Source organism: Dreissena polymorpha, chromosome 3 (assembly GCF_020536995.1).
Source record: "Dreissena polymorpha isolate Duluth1 chromosome 3, UMN_Dpol_1.0, whole genome shotgun sequence".
Classification (NCBI taxonomy): Eukaryota; Metazoa; Mollusca; class Bivalvia; order Myida; family Dreissenidae; genus Dreissena; species Dreissena polymorpha.
In genome coordinates, this window is record NC_068357.1 from 150,217,455 (window position 1) to 150,238,589 (window position 21,135).

At 35.6% G+C, this 21,135-nt stretch overlaps 2 protein-coding genes across 6 annotated transcripts in view; both read left to right on the forward strand.

The window, feature by feature from the left end:
• Positions 1-15,523, forward strand: part of LOC127871967 (transcription factor E2F3-like) — a 34,383-nt gene extending 18,860 nt beyond the window's left edge. For 2 of the 3 annotated variants that reach the window (XM_052415267.1, XM_052415265.1), the window contains exons 3-9: positions 122-213; positions 1,078-1,202; positions 2,381-2,457; positions 5,283-5,382; positions 5,821-5,956; positions 6,695-6,890; positions 9,232-15,523. In XM_052415267.1, coding sequence (XP_052271227.1) covers positions 122-213; positions 1,078-1,202; positions 2,381-2,457; positions 5,283-5,382; positions 5,821-5,956; positions 6,695-6,890; positions 9,232-9,467 — 962 coding nt within the window. In that variant the 3' untranslated portion in view covers positions 9,468-15,523. The remainder of the gene's footprint in view (positions 1-121; positions 214-1,077; positions 1,203-2,380; positions 2,458-5,282; positions 5,383-5,820; positions 5,957-6,694; positions 6,891-9,231) is intronic. The other variant, XM_052415266.1, reaches the window with a different exon arrangement.
• Positions 15,524-20,972: 5,449 nt separating this feature from the next.
• The window catches only part of LOC127871974 (uncharacterized), a 341,340-nt gene continuing 341,177 nt past the window's right edge, over positions 20,973-21,135 (forward strand). Inside the window, exon 1 of one of the 3 annotated variants that reach the window (XM_052415293.1) lies at positions 20,973-21,107. The gene's annotated coding sequence lies outside the window, so the exon portion shown is untranslated. The remainder of the gene's footprint in view (positions 21,108-21,135) is intronic. The other 2 variants (XM_052415294.1, XM_052415292.1) reach the window with 2 other exon arrangements.

The following is a 21,135-nucleotide window of genomic DNA, read 5'->3' on the forward strand; positions in this document are numbered from 1 at the left end:
GCTCCAAACTTTGCATCCCCAGGACGCAGGACTCGCAGGTAAAAAAATCACTTGCAGACCGCGCTTCAATGTACAGACTGTGACTATCGCCAGTTATTCTGATTATATGTTTTCTCTCCAGTGCGGTCTCCATTAGAGAAGACTAGATATGACACCTCACTGGGGCTTCTTACCAAGAAGTTTGTTGGACTCATCACCAGTGCACCAGATGGGGTATGGTCTACATAGTCTGTGTTAACCAATTTATGCCTAGTGGACTCCCATCCTTCTAAATTGGATCAATTTATTTCCAAAATTAGGGATGTCTAGTATATTTATTTCTATATTTAGAATATTTCTTACAGAAATTCCTTAAAGCAAACAGTGCAGACCCTGATGAGACGCCGCATCATGCGGCGTCTCATCTGGGTCTACACTGTTTGCCAAGGCCTTGTTTCTAGACGCTAGGCATAAATGGGTTAATACCACGTTAGTTTGATAAATAAATTATTCAGACCATTTTCTTGATATTTTGGGATTGGAAATTTTTGAGCGCCATGAGCCCACTGATTTGGGAAAGAAGTACTTCTTTAAATAAGACATGTCTTTTAAAAAATAATTGGGCTTTTTTTCCAATTTTGGATTTGTTTTACTATATGCATTGGGAATTCGTTTATCAGACCCATGACTACATCGGGAAAAAATCCCATCTGTACTAGATTATTGCTTGCATGCTATGTATTTTATAAGATATTTTGCTTACAAACAAAAAACAACAGTTTCACATTGTCATAATTTATACATTCATATTTATGAGGTAGACACAAAGAATTGTCAGAGTTTTAGAAGTAGTGCAATTGTTGTATTTACACTTTCGCGCAAGATAAGTATCTTGTATTTTTAATAGTTTTCAACTGTACAAAAAGGAATTAATTTTAAAAAATCAGAAATGCTCAGACTTTCTGCTCCACATGCTAAAAAACAATTCTACAGACATGTGAAAAAGTTGCATTTGTATACTCCTATGTCTGATAGGGCAAGGTCTCCTTATAAAATATTATTTCTTGTTAACTGTATATTTTCAATGATGTTTCGCAGGTCTTGGACTTGAACAGAGCGTCTGAATTTTTGGAAGTGCAGAAACGACGCATTTACGACATCACTAATGTGCTAGAGGGCATCAACTTGATACAAAAGAAATCCAAAAACAATATTCAGTGGAAGTAAGTATATTTATATATCGTATATGTATATAAATAAGTAAACAAATCTAACTATTATGAATCCAATAAAATTTAGTAAAGCAGCTTGTGAACACTCTAGTTTAGCATGTCAAGGGAAGTCACGGCAAAATGGATTTTGAAAAATTATGTTGATGTGACAGAGTTGTCTCCCTTTTTAAAATAATTTTTTTTAAGCACAAGAAGATTAAGTGGAATTAATTATAAATGATAGTTTTACATTCTGGAAGATAGCAAACTTTTGAATACGTTTTTTATTGTTTGATGATTCTGTACAATATGGCATTCTTTTGTCAAACGATTAAAGCAAGACTATACGATTTTTTTATGTGTTAAATTTTAATATATTGATAAATACATGTTACAATAACACAAAATAGGCAAGACATTGAAGACGAATTTCATAAAATGCAGCAAAGATAAATTAGGGTCTCAAGCCAATGGTGATGAAGATATTTCGTACATATTTTCCTACTATAACCGAAGAATTCGTCTTTTTATTAGGATCCGAGTTAGTGTTTGTGTGTCGTATGAATAGGCATCGCTGCAGAAATTTAAAAACAACCATTAAACTAAATTAAGATTGACATTGTACATGCATGATATACATTCTGGCAAATTCGACTTTACAGACATTTTCGATTTCATAATTCAATATCTGGCTTATTTTGCATTTTTCGACACATGTTCTCAACTTTTATTTTAAATTATATTGAAATGTATGACCTTGTTAACACTCTAGAGGTCACATTTATTATCCGATCATCATGAAACTTGGTCTGAAGATTTGTCCCAATGATATCTTGGATGAGTTTGAAAATGGTTTTTGTTGCTTTAAAAACATGGCCACCAGGGGCGGGGCATTTTTCCTTATATAGCTTTATATGGTTTTAGTAAAACCTTGTTAACACTCTAGAGGCCACATTTATTTTCCGATCTTCGTCAGAAGATTTGTCCCAATAATATCTTGTTATCTCGGGTGAGCAACTTTGGGCCTTTAAGGCCCTCTTGTTATTTTATCATTCAAATAATTTATGTTCTACAATATTTTTTTTTTTCTAGGCTGAACAAATAGAAGTACAGGTACAAGATAAAATAATAATTGGTTTGAACATTTTGTGTGATTGAAGGAAAAAAATATTCTCACCATTCCACTTCAGAGGCTGTACAAATTCTATAGCTGCCAATCCCAAGCTTGACAGTCAGTTAAGCTGTGCAACTGTGGATCTTCATTCAGGTGAGTTATGTGGCAGAGTTTTCTTTTTTAGGAAAACTGGGCTTAATGCAGGTGTATACAGTGTTGTCCCAGATAAGACTGGGCAGTCCGCACAAGCTAATCCAGTACAATTTCCCCCTCAAGTGGATTTTCACTATAAAGAAGATAAGACTACCTTAAAATAAAAAATACAATAAAAGGGAACAGTGTTGTCCCTAATTAGCCTATGCTGTCTGTGCAGGCTAATCTGCTGTCTGCACAGGCTAATCTGCTGTCTACACAGGCTAATCTGCTGTCTGTGCAGGCTAATCTGCTGTCTGTGCAGGCTAATCTGCTGTCTGCACAGGCTAATCTGCTGTCTGCAGGCTAATCTGCTGTCTGCACAGGCTAATCTGCTGTCTGCAGGCTAATCTGCTGTCTGCACAGGCTAATCTGCTGTCTGCAGGCTAATCTGCTGTCTGCAGGCTAATCTGCTGTCTGCACAGGCTAATCTGCTGTCTGCAGGCTAATCTGCTGTCTGCAGGCTAATCTGCTGTCTGCAGGCTAATCTGGTGTCTGCACAGGCTAATCTGCTGTCTGCAGGCTAATCTGCTGTCTGCAGGCTAATCTGCTGTCTGCAGGCTAATCTGCTGTCTGTGCAGGCTAATCTGCTGTCTGCACAGGCTAATCTGCTGTCTGCAGGCTAATCTGCTGTCTGCACAGGCTAATCTGCTGTCTGCACAGGCCAATCTGCTGTCTGCAGGCTAATCTGCTGTCTGCAGGCTAATCTGCTGTCTGTGCAGGCTAATCTGCTGTCTGCACAGGCTAATCTGCTGTCTGCAGGCTAATCTGCTGTCTGCACAGGCTAATCTGCTGTCTGCACAGGCTAATCTGCTGTCTGCAGGCTAATCTGCTGTCTGCACAGGCTAATCTGCTGTCTGCAGGCTAATCTGCTGTCTGCACAGGCTAATCTGCTGTCTGCACAGGCTAATCTGCTGTCTGCAGGCTAATCTGCTGTCTGCACAGGTTAATCTGCTGTCTGCACAGGCTAATCTGCTGTCTGCACAGGCTAATCTGCTGTCTGCAGGCTAATCTGCTGTCTGCACAGGCTAATCTGCTGTCTGCACAGGCTAATCTGCTGTCTGCACAGGCTAATCTGCTGTCTGCACAGGCTAATCTGCTGTCTGCACAGGCTAATCTGCTGTCTGCACAGGCTAATCTGCTGTCTGCACAGGCTAATCTGCTGTCTGCACAGGCTAATCTGCTGTCTGCACAGGCTAATCTGCTGTCTGCACAGGCTAATCTGCTGTCTGTGCAGGCTTATCTGCTGTCTGTGCAGGCTAATCTGCTGTCTGCACAGGCTAATCTGCTGTCTGCACAGGCTAATCTGCTGTCTCTGCAGGCTAATCTGCTGTCTGTGCAGGCTAATCTGCTGTCTGCACAGGCTAATCTGCTGTCTGTGCAGGCTAATCTGCTGTCTGCACAGGCTAATCTGCTGTCTGCACAGGCTAATCTGCTGTCTGCACAGGCTAATCTGCTGTCTGCAGGCTAATCTGCTGTCTGCAGGCTAATCTGCTGTCTGCAGGCTAATCTGCTGTCTGTGCAGGCTAATCTGCTGTCTGCACAGGCTAATCTGCTGTCTGCACAGGCTAATCTGCTGTCTGCACAGGCTAATCTGCTGTCTGCACAGGCTAATCTGCTGTCTGCACAGGCTAATCTGCTGTCTGCACAGGCTAATCTGCTGTCTGCAGGCTAATCTGCTGTCTGCACAGGCTAATCTGCTGTCTGCAGGCTAATCTGCTGTCTGCACAGGCTAATCTGCTGTCTGCACAGGCTAATCTGCTGTCTGCACAGGCTAATCTGCTGTCTGCAGGCTAATCTGCTGTCTGTGCAGGCTAATCTGCTGTCTGCAGGCTAATCTGCTGTCTGCACAGGCTAATCTGCTGTCTGCACAGGCTAATCTGCTGTCTGCAGGCTAATCTGCTGTCTGCACAGGCTAATCTGCTGTCTGCACAGGCTAATCTGCTGTCTGTGCAGGCTAATCTGCTGTCTGCAGGCTAATCTGCTGTCTGCACAGGCTAATCTGCTGTCTGCAGGCTAATCTGCTGTCTGCACAGGCTAATCTGCTGTCTGCACAGGCTAATCTGCTGTCTGCACAGGCTAATCTGCTGTCTGCACAGGCTAATCTGCTGTCTGTGCAGGCTAATCTGCTGTCTGCACAGGCTAATCTGCTGTCTGTGCAGGCTAATCTGCTGTCTGTGCAGGCTAATCTGCTGTCTGCACAGGCTAATCTGCTGTCTGCACAGGCTAATCTGGAAAGACACAAGGCACTGATTCCCCAGAGCGAGGCTCAAGTCTACTTAAGAATATGACTTCAACTTGCCCAGTTTGATAAACGTTGACCAAAACTTGCAGTTTATGTTTCATTGGTGTAATTATAAGGAAACTTGTGCATTACAAGATATTTGCTTACATGAAATGTATTGCTTTGAATAGTTCTTGTATTATTTATTTAAAGCAATTTACGGAAAAATTAAAAACTATTTTTTTGTGGAAATCGGTTCTGAAAATCATTACAAAAGAGGATCAGTTAGGAACTATAGTGAAAATGAACACTTTTACAGATCTGCTCCTTGCAAAATTATATATATGGGACAGGAGGTAATTAATTGCAAGAGAAAGATACCCAAGAAATGTTGCTATGACTTGCGTGAGGGAAAAACGTTGTAAAGAAACTTCACTTGCCCACATTATTTTTAGCTGGAATGTAGAGTTATGCTAAAATATTAGTTAATAACTGTAATTTTGGAGTTAACTGTGTTTTGAGCCCTATTTCGGCTGTGTGTAAAACCATATTGTTGATACAGATCTTGCAGATTTGGAGGCTAAAGAAAACCGGTTGGACCAGATCATAACTTCCTGTACCCGGTCTTTGAAGGAGACCACAGAAAACCCAGAGAATTCTAAATATCCTTTAGTATATATAAGCAGAAGGGCAGTTACAGGTATTTGCAGTGTATTTTCTGCTGTTTTCAAGCAGATTTGCTTTATTTCAATGCCCATATTGTTGATTAATACTTCAAAGCTGTCATTTAGATCCCCAATTTAGGGTAAATTATTGGACAAGCGCAATGAAATCCCCAATTTAGAGTTAATTAATACTAACATCTTAGACAAGCGCCTTGAAATATCCTTTTAGTTCCCTGGGTTAACTGTCTGATAGGCTCTTAATATAAAGAAATATACAAATATTCCTGTTGAAGAAATTAATATAAGGGACAAGAGATAGTTTATCTTTGGATTCCTTGACAAATAAGTAGGCAAAATGCTGAACAAACATCTTTGGCAACAAAGTTGCTAGTGCAAGTTATTTGAAATGCATTTGATCCTTAACCAGTGTTCCACATATGCATATGTGACATACCAAGACATACGGAGCATCAAATCATTGGATGAACAGACAGTTATAGCTATAAAAGCCCCGCCGGAAACCAGACTTGAGGTGCCAGACCCCGGCGATAACATTCAGATATGGCTGAAGGTAACCCCAGTGCTTTTTGTTTGTTATGGGTTGAAGAGTTAGATATAATGATCAGTCATTGTTTCTTGTCTTGAAAAACATGTTAAAATATTTGAGCCTTGCTCTGTGAAAAGGGGGTTTAATGCATGTGCGTAAAGTGTGAAGTCCACTCAGGCTAATCAGGGACAACACTTGACCACTTACCACACTTGCATTAAACCCCCTTTTCACAGAGCAAGGCCCATTTATAGTATCCCTTAAAGAGCTGTTTGGATTATACTCCAAAATTGGTAGGATTATTCGACATGGTCATTTAACAAATAGTTCCCAGGGTTTCTGTTCGGCCTCATTCCCGTATCAAAAAGTAGATATTTTGTGTAGAAATATTGAGATGTAACCTTATGTGCATTATTGCTAAGAAATCGAAAAGTCTTGGTCTTCAAATAACTGATATTTTAAACTAAAGTTGCCACAACGACAAAAGGCTTAAACAGGGAAACTAAAACTCTGACCCTACAATCACCTCAACTTTATTGTTAGTTGTAAATTTGAGGTCGCTGTGGGGTTGTGGATATGATGTCCACCTTGTTACCAGGAAGTGGTGTGTTCAATCCCAATTGTCGAAGGGTTCATAAGATCTCCCCAATCAACTCCAAATAATGGTTCTATCCAGGAAACAGACTTGACTGTTTCAATAAGCCTTAAGCTTTTCGATGCGATCAAGTTAAATAAAAAAAGTTGAAATTATTTTTATAACAGAGCTCAAAGGGTCCAATTGAGGTCTACCTCTGCCCCGAGGACGCTGGAGGCTCAGGGTCGAGCTCAGGTTCTGATGCTGCCAATACTACCTCCTCCTCCGCCACGGACAGCGCCTGCGGCAGTAACACCAGCGCGAGCAGCGGCGATGACTCGTTCTTCTCGGAGGACTCTACTTCCTGTGATAGCTTTAATAAAGGTAATTGTTGCTAGGCAGACTGAAACTGGCATAAGAATATTGAGCTTTTGGGTATCTTCTTTTTATGCCCCCAAAGGCGGGGCATATAGTGAATCCATGTCCGTCCGTGTGTCTGTCCTTCTGTCTGTCCGTCACACTTTGAGTTTAGGTTTCGAAAAATGCTCAAAACTTCTATGTCGCTTCAGATGTAACCTTCATATTTGGTATGCATGTGTATATGGACAAGTCCTTTCCATACGCTCACAAATTTTGACCCCTTTGACCTTGAGCTTAGGGTCTGTGTTTAGGTTTTGAAAATTGCTCATAACTTCTATCAAAGCGTTTTTCAGGGGCATATGTCATCCTAAGGAGATAGCTCTTGTTTCCGACAAAAATTGAAATGATAAGATTTCTATTCATGAAAATTCTCATAACAAGCCACTTCTCCTTTTGCCACAAAGCTTTCAATGTTCATGTAAAATAAACTTCCTGCATTATTATGCTCCCTCTAAAAAATATGGGGGGGAGCATATAGTCGCCGCTTTGTCTGTCCGTCCGTCCGTGTGTCCGTCCATGCACAATTTTTGTCCGGGCTATTTCTCAGCAACTAATGACCGGAATTCAATGAAACTTTATGGGAAGCTTCACTACCAAGAGGAGATGTGCATATTATCAGCGGGTTCTGGTCAGATGATTTTTCACAGAGTTATGGCCCTTTGAAATTTTCCATTAACTGTACATATAGTGCAATTCTTGTCTGGGCTATTTTTCAGCAACTAATGACCGGAATTCAATGAAACTTTATGGGAAGCTTCACTACCAAGAGGAGATGTGCATATTATCAGCGGGTTCTGGTTGGATGATTTTTCACAGAGTTATGGCCCTTTGAAATTTTCTATAAAAAAATTATTGTCCCCCCAACTGCTGTGCCCTCAAGACGTTTCCTTTTATCTGAATATATAGTGCAATATTGTGACAAAAAAACACTTTGGGGAGCATCACCCGTCTCCGACGGTTTCTTGTTTTATTGACTGCTGCAAACCCATGACTGGTACACATGAATAAAAAACATACTTAAGAATAGCAGTGCTCCAGCTAGGTTTTGAAAAGGGCAGGGGAGGGGGGGCTATTTTGTCAAAAGGGCAATTTCAACGCGCAGAATTTTGTCAAAAGGGCACTTTTGATCAAGCTGTCGTATCTGGAATGCTCCCTGTTGTATATTGATTTTTATGATATTAACAACTATTATTTCCCTTATTATTAACCCAATTATGCCTAGTGACTACAAAAAAGGCCTGAGCAAACTGCGTAGACCCAGATGAGATGACGTATAATGCATCAGGCATCTCATCAGGGTCTACACTGCTTAAAAGAAATTCTGTAAGAAATATTCTAAAAATAGAATATATATATATCAGACAATCCCTTATTTTGGAAATAACTTTATCCAATTTAGAAGGATTGGAGAGTCCACTCTGCATAAATTGGTTAAACCATGCAAATAAAATGTCTACAATGAGGAATTTATTAATTACAATGTAACAAGAGATTTATAAATTATAAGTCTTTAAAAAAAATTTTTTATATATATAATAAAAGGGGAGGGGTAGGGTGATGCGCCCTTCTGTTTAGGCCTAGCTGGAGCACTGGAATAGGCAAATTTTTGGGGGGAGCATATAGTCGCCGCTTCGTCCGTCCATGTGTCCGTCTGTCCGTGCACAATTTTTGTCCGGGCTATTTCTCAGCAATTAATGACCGGAATTCAATGAAACTTTATGGGAAGCTTCACTACCAACAGATGTGCATATTATCAGCCGGTTATGGTCAGATGATTTTTCTCAGGGTTATGGCCTTTTGAAATTTTCTATAAACTGTACATATAGTGCAATTCTTGTCCGGGCTATTTCTCCCCAACTACTGACTGGAATTCAATGAAGCTTTATGGGAAGCTTAACTACCTTGAGGAGATGCGCATGTTATTTGTGGGTTCTGGTTAGATGATTTATTTAGAGATTGATGGCCCTTTGAAATTTTTAAGTTGCTAAACCATTCATTGTATTATTAATTTTTGTCTAAAGTTATGCCCCTCAAGACGTTTCCTTTTATCTGAATATATAGTGCAATATTGTGAAAAAAACAACTTTTGGGAGCATCACCCGTCTCCGACGGTTTCTTGTTTCAGTTCTGCATCTATCCATAAATACAATTTATTTGGGGGAATGAAGAAGCTTGTTATATTTTGTCTATCAACATTATTTTCTTTACAACTGATACAATTTCAAGCACGCATCAAATTATTGTACAAGGCCTTAATGTAACAATTATGTTAGTTTTACATGATAACTGTTTAACATCCAATCAGGGCACCCAACGATGAAGAACGCGTTGTTGGAAGACCAGGACATCTCTCCTAACCTTGACCACTCCCTTCTACTGCAGACGGAGGATCAGCATCAAAATGACGACAACTTTGTGCAGTTGGAGCCCCCAATAGGCGCACTAGAGGACTACATGTTCAGTCTGGAGGAGACCGAGGGAATCAGTGACCTTTTCGATAACTATTTGTCAGAGTTAACCAGCATTGACATCTCTGTTTGATGGATATCAAGCCTGAAATGTGCAAATGTACTTAGTTACTTTTATTGAAGCTGAACGGGTACACTGAAAGTTTTGGTGCAATCAGAAAATGGGATATCACCTAAATTGTTGCCAGATCAACAAGAATTATAGGACAGGTGGACGCACGCAAATTTGTTGAGTCTGTTGTGGGAGCTCGATATAGCAGTCGCAATGGTTGAGCATATGTGCATGGCTCCAAGCTTTCTGGGCTGTTACTTTGTATTTCATTGTGGAATTTGACCACCAATGTTCGCCATCATGAGACAATATGTCATGTGTAACACCCTTCTTATTTCAAAGGCCAAGGTCACACTAAAAGGCCAAAGATAAAATACAGGGCTAACTCTGCCATTTTCCAAATTAGCCAATGGCTAAAAATTTACCTATTTGGCTAAAGAAAATTCTATTTGGCTAAAACGTTTTCTACATTTAAAAATTGCCAAAAATAGAGGAATTTTGCCATTGCAAGGCGAATTTGGCTAAAGAAATTTTTGAGCCAGGGGAAACCCTTAAATATAGCCCTGAAACAAAATGTAAGGACTATTGCTTTGTCATTCAGAATACTATTTTAAAGTATCTGACCACAAATGACCACCATCAGGAGATGGCATGTAGCTTGGCAACACCTGTGTCCTACTTCAAAGGTCAACAAACAGGCAATAATTAAGAGCGTTTTTTTGACGATGGGCTTTACATGTTGTTGATTGACATCTTGTATTTTATACTTGTTCACGAGTGTCTTATTACCGAGTGTAATAGTAAGTGGTGTCTGTCCATGGAAATCATCTAGATGACTTTGTCTGTTGTTTTTTCCTGTATTGTATTACCCTTGTCTGCTTTATTTTGTGTCACAGTAACCTCATATGTTATGTGTCGGATTGAAATATATATATAAATATATATATCCATTATGAATTATTTAAAGTGAGCCATATATGTCCAGCGTACATTTTAAACGAAAATAAAAGTGCTCAGATTTTGCACTTGTACAGACTTATTATTTACAGATTTTTTGTTTAATCTGTTTAAAGAATAGATTTTTTTTCGTTTTTATGCTTCTATTTATTGTGTAAGTGTGATATTGGTTGGCTTTGTTGATGTGTTTATTTGCTGTGAAAAAAAGTTATACAAGCGAAAAAGTGGATGGGTTCATATGCTTCCATCCAAATTACTGTTGATGCTTTGAATTTTGTCTATGTTGATTAAATGTGAATGCTGTGACAGTGATATCTGGCCTCAAAATATGTGTGTATTAGATTGCTTACATTTGTGCAAGAAATGTCTGACTAATAAATGATATTTGAATGCATGCATGTTGAATCAAATTTATAGAAACGTAGAGATTTGATGAATACATATACATTTGATGTATTTATTTATAGCTACAGTCATAAAGTAATTGTTCTTCAAAATTAAATCATAGATTTGATGTTGTTATTTATAGCTACAGTCATAAAGTAATTGTTCTTCAAAATTAAATTTAATATTTATCAAGAAAAAATAAAATTAAACTAATTACATTTGTACTATTATTTGTCAGATAGTAATGATTGACCTAGTCATACAAGATGTTAATAATAACATATTGCTTGTGACTGAACGAGGGCTTATACATTTTCGGGTCTGTCGTTAAGTATTTTGCTTGCTGTCAATAGCTTATAGTCAAATGTTTTATTTATTTTGCAATGATTTATTGCCGATTATGAATGAATGACAAATAGAATTATGTCAATCAGCAAATCTGTGCCACAATGCAACTGCCAAACAGTAATTGTTCAATTAAAAAATGTTTATGAAAATAAAATGCTCAGTTAAGTCTTAGCAAGACTTGGTTGCAACGTTGTTCAAAAGGTATCAACATCTGAATTATTTGTATACTGAAATTAACGTCTATGGTCTGACAATATTTTCAGCTTAGTTATTTTCAGATCAATCGGCTTGTTGACACTTAACCAATTGGAATCAAAGTATTCACAAAAATTACTTGTTCTGAAGTGTTAATAAGTAGAACATGGTCTTTTTGACCGACATTTTGATTAAATATTTCTATCTGGCCTGAATGATGATTTTCTTGTCTGTCAAAGTATTGGGAAAAAATCTCGCTGGGCATTTCAAATGACGTCCTTATCAGCATTGTCATAATACTAGGTAAGCAGGAAGTAGCTCGTACGCGATTCTGTTGTTGATCATCCATGCCAAAAAAGGCTTTGGTTTGGGTTTTATTTGCAAATTCTGCAAATTTATTTGCTTAACTTTTGTCGTGTTTGTTAAGTGTTGTATTTATATATTGTTGAAAATGTTATTATGTTTAGAGAAATATATTCTGGTATATGTTGTTTTTGAAAAAAGTTGCGTTGTGTGAAGCTCGAAAAGTGATATGACTTATGAAATATCCAAGAAGTCAACAATAGTAATACAATGATATCAAGTTACAAGCAATGCATTATATTCTTATCTTCAGACTTTGGTATTGAAGCTGTCTTTTAAGGAGTAGTACATTTAATCAACTAATAATATTACTGGTCTGGAAATGGTTGCAAGTGTTATTTCATAGTTTTTGTAATTTATGTTAAATCAGGGTTCCAAGCCAACCTGGAAATCTGTGAAAACCTGGAAAAAGACTCACTTTTTCCAGTCAGGGAAAAGTCGGGGAATTTGGGAAAAGTTCCTGAAATCAGGGAAAAATCTGGGAATTTTGTTTGGTCAGACTTTTCCGATTTGTGTCGAGAAGTCCATATGATTAAAACAGCAAACGATTCCTCTGCATGCCTATGGTGGCTTTGTAGTATAAATGTAGCTTAGTTATGTCTGCAACTGCTGTTTATTGAGGGCATCTGAAACAAGAAATAGGTCGAAATTATGATCCTGGAATTTTTATTTTCCATCAGGGATAAATCAGGGAATTTTGTTAATAAAAAAAGTTGGGAACCCTGGTTAAATGCATTGCTGAACTGGATAAATACTGTAGATTGCAGGGCCTTGGTTTTTGTTGTGCAGTGAATTGCGTGATGTGTTATAATAGTAATGAATGCTGTGTCAAGTAGTCTTTTGTTAACTGTTTAATTTTATTTGACTGAACTGAGAATAAGCATTTTGTAGATGATTTCTGTTTGCTCTCTTTTTTTACAATGAATTTAATGTACAAGATATCTAAATCTCATTGGATCTCATTAGGTTATTCCTAATTTAATATGATATAAAAGATTTTGTATTATACGTATATAGCCGAGTATTTTGTCTCGAGTATAAGGAATTGAGGGTATAATTAAATGATTATGGAAAATTAAGTAGGACTTAAAATCAACTTAAAATAGCTGTGGAAATATTTTTTTTTAATGAGATGTCCCATATAATGTTATAAGTAATTTTTCTTAAGTTGACAAATAATTTCTCTTTCATTTTGTGTATGTTGGATTTAGAATAGTCTTCAAATTAATTTATTAAATATTTGTTAATTGTGTAGACGTGATGTGTACATATATATATATTTATAGTAATCCAAATAGATAATGTACGTCCTCTTTAAAAACTATTTACTTTGACTAAGGATAATTTGTAATTTGTTTTATTTTAAGCAAGGGATGGGGAACATAAAAAATACACATGTAAACGTTAAGTTAAGCATCTAAACTGTTGATAAGTACCTATAGCCAACTGATTCAAGAGCATGTCATTGGACTGCATTTGTTTGATTTGTTTCAGGAGAAACCATTACTAGTTCAAAATCACTCTTTAAAGCAATGGGGTGCATTACCACATAATGAATATATTTTGTCCAATAAGTGTATCTTGCAATTCCAGGAAGTTTTTACTTTTTTTGTGTAACTATTCTCTATTTGTGACATGGTGTTACTCCCATTTTGCCATTTGTCACCGCAATGTGTTCAAAATTAATTATTTTGTATTATAATTGCCACCGAAGTGTTCAGACTAAGCTTACATGCCTCACAGTTGAATTTTTCAAATAAATGTGCATGTTATTTTTCCACTAGAAGTGTTCATAATTTGATCTAATGAAATTTAACTATTATGTATTTAAATATTATTCTGATAACTTTATTATTAGTTATCCTTAAGTGTTTACAATTACCTATTGCAATGTTTTCATTTAATATTTTGTCATAATATCCAATAGTGTTCAGTGTTTTCTGTTTCAATAGTTTGTTTTTAATCAAAAACCACATAGTGTTCAATATAAAATCAAAAATCATCTTTGATATGATTATTTGTATTCCAAGCTTTTTTTATATCCCAAATTGTGTTCAAAATTCATGGTGCCTTCACTTAATTATAATCATGGTAAAGATTGTCGTCATTATAAATTACATTCTGTATTTGTTGTTTTGAATAAGTTTATACTTGTCAAAATGATTTTGAATTACATTTATCATGTTTTCGAAATTCAAGTTAGAGTGCATAACTCCATAGTTTTAGAAGCTACTTAAAACATTCTTACATTTGAATTCTCATTAACTGTTCATCTGCTTTGTCATGTGACCTTTTACTAGTAAAAAAAGACCTCATTTTTTTCAACGACCCTCCAGAAACGATATACAAATCTTGTTAATATCTTTCTCCATTAGATTTTTACTAATAAAATGTAACCAGAACATAGCATGGCAAACTTGATAGGGACTGGAGTATCAAGATTCCATGAAGCAGTGTATATTATATTGTGATTTTATTGGGCGATTACTTCTATTTTTATCTATAATTTTATACCTGATTTTTACCAAAATTACCTTTATTTTACTGAATCCATCTTTGAGTCATGTTTTCATTGTATAAAATTCATAACATTGTCATCCATACTAATTCAACCACCCTCTGTCGGAACACTGGAAAATTATTTTGTGTTCACACATATATATACATATATTGTACTGTTTTTATATTGTGATAAGTTGTTGACCGGGCCAATACTTTCATGGGAACAAAGTGCCTTTGTAATTGTTTTAATACATGTATATTCAAAACTATCATGCAGGATTCAATCCACACTTCATACAGTCAGCTGTCGGGTTGGAAGCCCTATCGTCCATGATTTTTGCCATATATAATATTAAAGTTATATTGTTTAAAATATCAGTAACTGAGTTAAATACGAGTCATTTGAAAAAAAACAACAACTGCCTTTTCATATATTTGAAAATTTATAGATGGCACTTATGTAAAATTACATGTACATGTTTACTGTATTTTTGAATGGTTCGTCTGCATTATTTAAATTGGCAATAGATGACTTTAAACTCCTGGTACACATTTTGTGCCAATATAGCCATGAAATACTTCCTATTGAACTGTATCCAACCCACAGCAAAGTATGCCATTTTATCATCCTCATTTGTAAGTAAGCCATATTTTGCAATTATGTTATAAGCAGTTGATTTTGCCTTAAGTCACAAGATGCCTTAAATTATTCGCTTTGTTCAATTGAACTTTACATAATGTTCTTGTAACAATTGTATATGTTTTCTTATTGATTACGCGTTATTGTCATTGTATTTTTTTCATAATGGCATCTTGCTTGTTTAAAATGTTGCTCCTACACTGTTAATTTTTTTTATAATTGTTTGCCAAAATTAAGATTTTTTGGATTAAAACAAATTGTAACCTCTTTTTTAAGATATATGTAAGTCAGCAGTAGCTTCAATATCCTACTACTAGTATTTTTCCCCTTCTTAGTAAAATACTAACATATTGTTTCCTTTATGTAGTATACATTTAGAATATATTCTCGTTATAAGAACATTCAAATTCATGTATTTACGAGTAGATACCAAGCAAACGAGTTATCCATGAATAAGTGTGTCCACAAAATCGTCTTCGGACAAACCAGGAAATGTCATGCCGACCAATGTAAAGGAATATGCAGTATTTCCTTCACCCACTGAATTGTTAACTTACAATTTTGCTGTGATTTGTCACCATAACACGGTTTGGGTTTGTTTTTTTTGTATTTGAAGTGTCCTCAGCCGTTGAGAATGAACGGGATTTTAATGTTTCTAATTTGGAAAATAAACATCACAAACGTGTTCCATGTCTCCTTGTTGATATTTTTGCCCGATTCTTCTTTGCTTGTGCCTTAAGTGTCTCTGGACGATGCTGAAACCTTTAGAAGACCCCACTACTTTATACAGACTTTTCCCAGATTTTCGTTCTTTAATCTCATTGAATATGACTACCAATACATCAATAATGGTTTGGACATACTTAAGTAAAAAATACTAAAAATCAAGGAATATTTCTTTAAAAAAATAACCCATACAAAATTATAATATTATGTTCCTTATAGAAATAGCCTTAATTTCAACGCTGTAAGTAGTATGGTTCCATTCATTCAACTACATACAAAATGCTCGTATTTCTATTTTAAGCACAATATATTCCGTTTAAATTTCCCGCAACGACATCTTTTTATACGACACACGAACACTAACTTGGTACATGCACATGTGTTGAATATATTGTCACGCAAAAAACCACAAAAGAGCATTTTGTATCTTGTTAAATGTTACCATACCACACCTAGCGTTTAAATTCGGCTATTGCTGTAAGGAGCATTGATTTTTTATGTGTTCTCTTTTTTTTCCGAAATTATGTAAGAAATATTCGTTGATTTTGAGTGTTTATGGGCTTTTAAAGTTTTAAGTAATAACAATAGCACGAAAAAAAAATTAGCGGGATTTGAACCTTAGATGTCTCGATGAAAACTGGAAGTGTGATTCCACTGCGTCACGCATGCTGTTATACAATACAATTGTAAAGGCTACGTTAGTTTTTAGTTATTTTTAATTTTTGCGATATCAACTTAGTTGGAAATAGATTGAAGCTTTGCAAAGTAAAAACAGACACGCATTTCCGCGATGCCTGTCGTAAATAATCTCATAAGATAAGATTTATATTGAGTCGGAAAGAGTGAATAAAAACAAACATATAACATGATGAATAAGGATAATAAGGTTATAAAAGCTGAAAGACTGAAAACAATTTGTAATTAAAAGGCAAATTATGAAATATACATAAAATATATAGCATGATATTATAACATCAGATATGGTAATTTAAAAAGTTTAGATTTGTCTGCTTAAGTCAGATAATTTTTAAGAAAAAGAATAAAATATCCACTAGATTTCTTGTAAATAGGTAATGGGTTTAAACAATTGTTTCAAGTACAAAGCATACAGTGTTGTTACTTGACATTTAGCATTTTATAAGCATATATACCTAAAAACAGCACATTTAGTCACCAGTAGACAGTGCCCAGTATCTTGAGTTTCTAAAATACATACATGTAAAGCATGTAACATTAAGCAGGAGCGAGCACATTTAGTTTACAGAGCATACAAAGCACACAAATCATACAGAGCATACACAGCATGCAGAGCATACAAAACATACAAAGCATACAGAGCATGCAGGACATACAAAACATACAAAGCACACAAAGGATACAAAGCATAAAAGGCACACAAAGTATACAAAGCATACAAGGCATACAAAGCATACAGAGCATACAAAGCAAACAAAGCATACAGAGCATACAAAGCCATGATTTTGCACATACTGATTTTGCCATTCCATGATCCAATTAAAGTTTAAAATTGCGAAAAATGTGTACATTTCTAAAGTCTTCCTGTAGGAAGTTGCAGAGCGAGGGGGCAGCATATCTAAAGGAATTCTTACCATATGTTGATGTGCGTATCTGTGGTATCTGTAAAGTATTGGTGTATCTAAAATTTATGGTTGACTGTCTCTTAACAACTAAATCATTTAACAAAGGTGGAGAAATTTCATTTATGATTTTAAATGTTTCAATAGCCATTGATCTTATACGTCTTATTTGCAAGGACGGAAGGTCTACCCTTTGTATAAGATCGCTCGCTATATGGAGTGCTATAGTCGTTGTATATAAAACGAAATTGCCCTTTGCTGAAGTTTTTCCATCTTTTTAATATTAGTTTCTGAACAGAAATGCCAGGTCATTGGGCAAAAATTAAAATTTGATAAAACAGAAGTATGGAAAATTAAAAGCTTGTTTGCTACACTTAAATTTCTGCCAACTCTTTTTAAGATGTTAATCTGAGTGGCAGCCTTCTTACATAATCCTTGTATATGCGTATCAAAATTAAAATTATAGTCTATGTCAATACCAAGAAGTATAACAACTTTTTCACAAGTAATATCTGCATCACCTATCTTAAATGAGTTTTTTTTTTACTAGAAGTTGATGTGCCTATTGCAGAAGATTGAAATTTCATGAATTTGCCAGGGTTAGCTTGCATTTTGTTAGAATGAAACCAATCAATAAGAATGTTACTTTCTTGTTGTAAGACACTTGTAAGTTCATCAAAGTTTGTTGTGTAAAATGAAAGAGTATTATCATCTGCATAATTAAAAATGATAGACTTGTTTATAAAATAAAAAAATATCATAAATAAATACCGGTCAATCATGCTGCTTAATTGATATAGGACAAACTGTTGTACTTCATCAAAATTATGTATAACTCACTTGGTTATGCTTAGTATGATATTGCTTTGAATGAGCAGTATTGTCATTCCCAAGATTCCAAATTTAAATGTAGAGCACGAGACTTTCGTTAAGGATGCACGTTTAGATTTTATGTAAGAGTTTACGTTTAAAGGACATTTGTAGTGAGTGTCCAAAGCGAAAATTTCGATGGGAATTAGCTGAGAACTGTTCTGAGTACTTTTTGAAGGGATCTTTTCACGGTTTGGTAAATTGACAAAATTGAGAAAAGTTGTTTCAGATTCGCAAATTTTCGGTTTAGTTATGATATTTGTGAGGAAACAGTATTACTGAACATTTGCCATGGTCTAGTATTGCCATTATATGCATCTTTTGACGATTTAAAACCCTAAAAATTATAAAGCGTTGCAACGCGAAACGATTGAACAATTTGGAGAGTGCTGTTGTTGTCGTTTACATTTGTGAAACTACGAAGATTGCGTATATAAGGTATAAAATACGCATTTTATGCATGCTTGGCAGGATAGCTCAGTTGGCTTATGCATTTTTTACTTCAGGAATCCGGAGGTCACTGGTTCGAGTCCTGCTGCCGGCTACTTTTTTTCCTTTTTAAAATTTTATTTTTGATCTTTTACTGGAGCTTGTAAAATTAAATGTTTACATTTATCAATATATAGCATTTAATGACAAACTTCAAAACATGTCAAAATCTGTGAAAAGGCCCCTTTAAATGTCATCACTTATGGCTGCATAAACCCCTACCAAGATATCAATGAATTAAAATGGTCCCCTTCCTCATAATTAAACACTTCCAGATGATAACCAATTTGTTACGCGAGTACATGCGTATTTTACCATATGATTACGGCGTTCATGTTTGAGGACAACTTCTCAGTAAGTTAAACGTTTGGATCATCGAGGTTTAATAAACAAAAAAATAAAATAAAAAAAATATGAATAAAAATGAACGTCGCATGCAATAGATTTAGAAAGGCGAGGTCTGAGCAAAGGATCGAATTTGTCATTAGACAATGGATCAACACATACTAACATAAAGTGTCGATATAGCCCGCTTTGAAAGACGTGTACGGGAGTAGAAACTTTTACACCGGGTTTTATTTGTTCGTTTTATTGTTGCAGAAATAAGGCAAGCAGCTTCGCGTTTCAGTATTCAGAAATGGTTGCGGCCAGAAGGTGAAACCAGAGGGACTACTAACAAGAAATATCTTTAAAAAAGATATACGGCGTAAATAGTTTAATGAATGAGATCAAGGATAGCGAATGTCTTTTTCTGTGCAGTTCTTAGCTGCATCACACGCAGTACGGGATGTTACGGGGAGTTTTCGCGGCTTATTTTACATTATAACATATTGCTGGTCATAAACCTATAGATACAAAACAGAAAACCAAAAGAAGAATGGAAGTGAAATTTAAACATATGAGTCAACCGGCCACACGAGAACAAACTTGTTTTAGTGGTCTGTCGGGCATTGCTATTTGATTCGATTATTAACAGTATCGAGAATCATCGTGCTCATGCTTAAAGTGATATTATGGGCATTTTGCACTGTTGAATTGAGCTGAAAAGAATTAACAGGTCAAAATAGTTAGTTAAAATGTGGTTACTGATCAATTATCTGCAACTCACCTTGCTACCAGTTGTTTATAAAAATATATTTTATATTCGATATTCTTACGTGACCCACCCAGTCCTGTAAGCCGAAATGATCCGTAAAACAATATTGTGTCTTTGTGTCGTATGAACAAATCTGCACTAAAACTAAATTTAGGTTCAACTCGTAAACGCATGATCAGTTGTCAAACGAAAGTACGGTTAATATTCAAATGCATTATTTTTCTCTTTCTGGTATATTGTTTTAGTATGTTGATGCTGCATTAATTACTATAAGTGTATATGAAGTAGAAACATCAAAAATAATCAACGGTTGCGATAGACACCTATAAACTGTTACATGCTCATAATATCACTTTAGAACATTAGGCAATATGGTGGAATAATTATTGTTAAATTTATTAAAAATAATATTTATCATTGTATTGTTGAAAACACATTAAGAATCTATTATTGACATACCATAATTATATTGCTGAATATCTTCTTTTAACATATTTCTGGTCTAAAGAAAATTCCAGGTAACCTAGTTCACGGATAGCGTCTTTATTATATAACGATTATTTTACTGACCGCGAACTCCGGTGATGACCTGTATATAAACTCTGAATGTCCGCGACTTGACCCGAAACCTCGCGGGTTGAAATGCAATTCTTTAAAGTGAGGCCTCGCTTCCACTGCTCTTTATACTTTTACATGTTAACATGTTGACAGGAATATGGAAGTAAGTACTAAATATGAGAACATAGCCTTTTAAGTATAAACGCTTTTGCGCTGGTAATACTCTGAAAATAAAAGGTGTACGCACAAACTGTATTGATGTCGAGAATTGAGTGTAAAACTGTTCTATCTATTAAGCCTTTTCATTAGAGATAAAATTGTTTCATACAGTAAAACAGTGGTACAAAGACGCGGATATGTTTCCAATGTTCTGGTGGTATACTCAAATCAGCCAATGGAATAAATGAAGTGTATTCATTCGTACCTAGCCGCGGGAAATTTTATTTGAATTTTATTGGACACTTACAAAGGTCAAGTCAGGGTGAAAAGCTGGCTTATGCAGCTTACGCCGAAAAACTAAAATTGATATAAATTTGTGAAATTCATGTAATTTAGTAGATCTTTCACTACGAAGAATTAATCAACAAGAAATACCAATCAGTATGTGGCTTTATAGCAATTACACAATATTTTAAGTATAAATTAAGCAAATGTATTAATTTAGAGCAGTCTATGAGAAGCAATTGAAAGAAATTGTCTGGTTGAGGTACTCCATCCATAATCATAATTGCAAAAGTCTGGATCGAATACCAGAGATAAGAAATTCACTAATATATTGGTGATACATAACCTTTGCTAATTGAACTTCCGGTGTTCAACAATTGCAGACGAAATACTTTCCAGATAAAAGGCATTTTACCCAATTACTGATTCTTTTTTGAAATATTATGCAAGACAACATGACAACTGACCACATGTTATTCCAAGAATAAGTTAGTGATTTTGTTTAACAAGTATCTT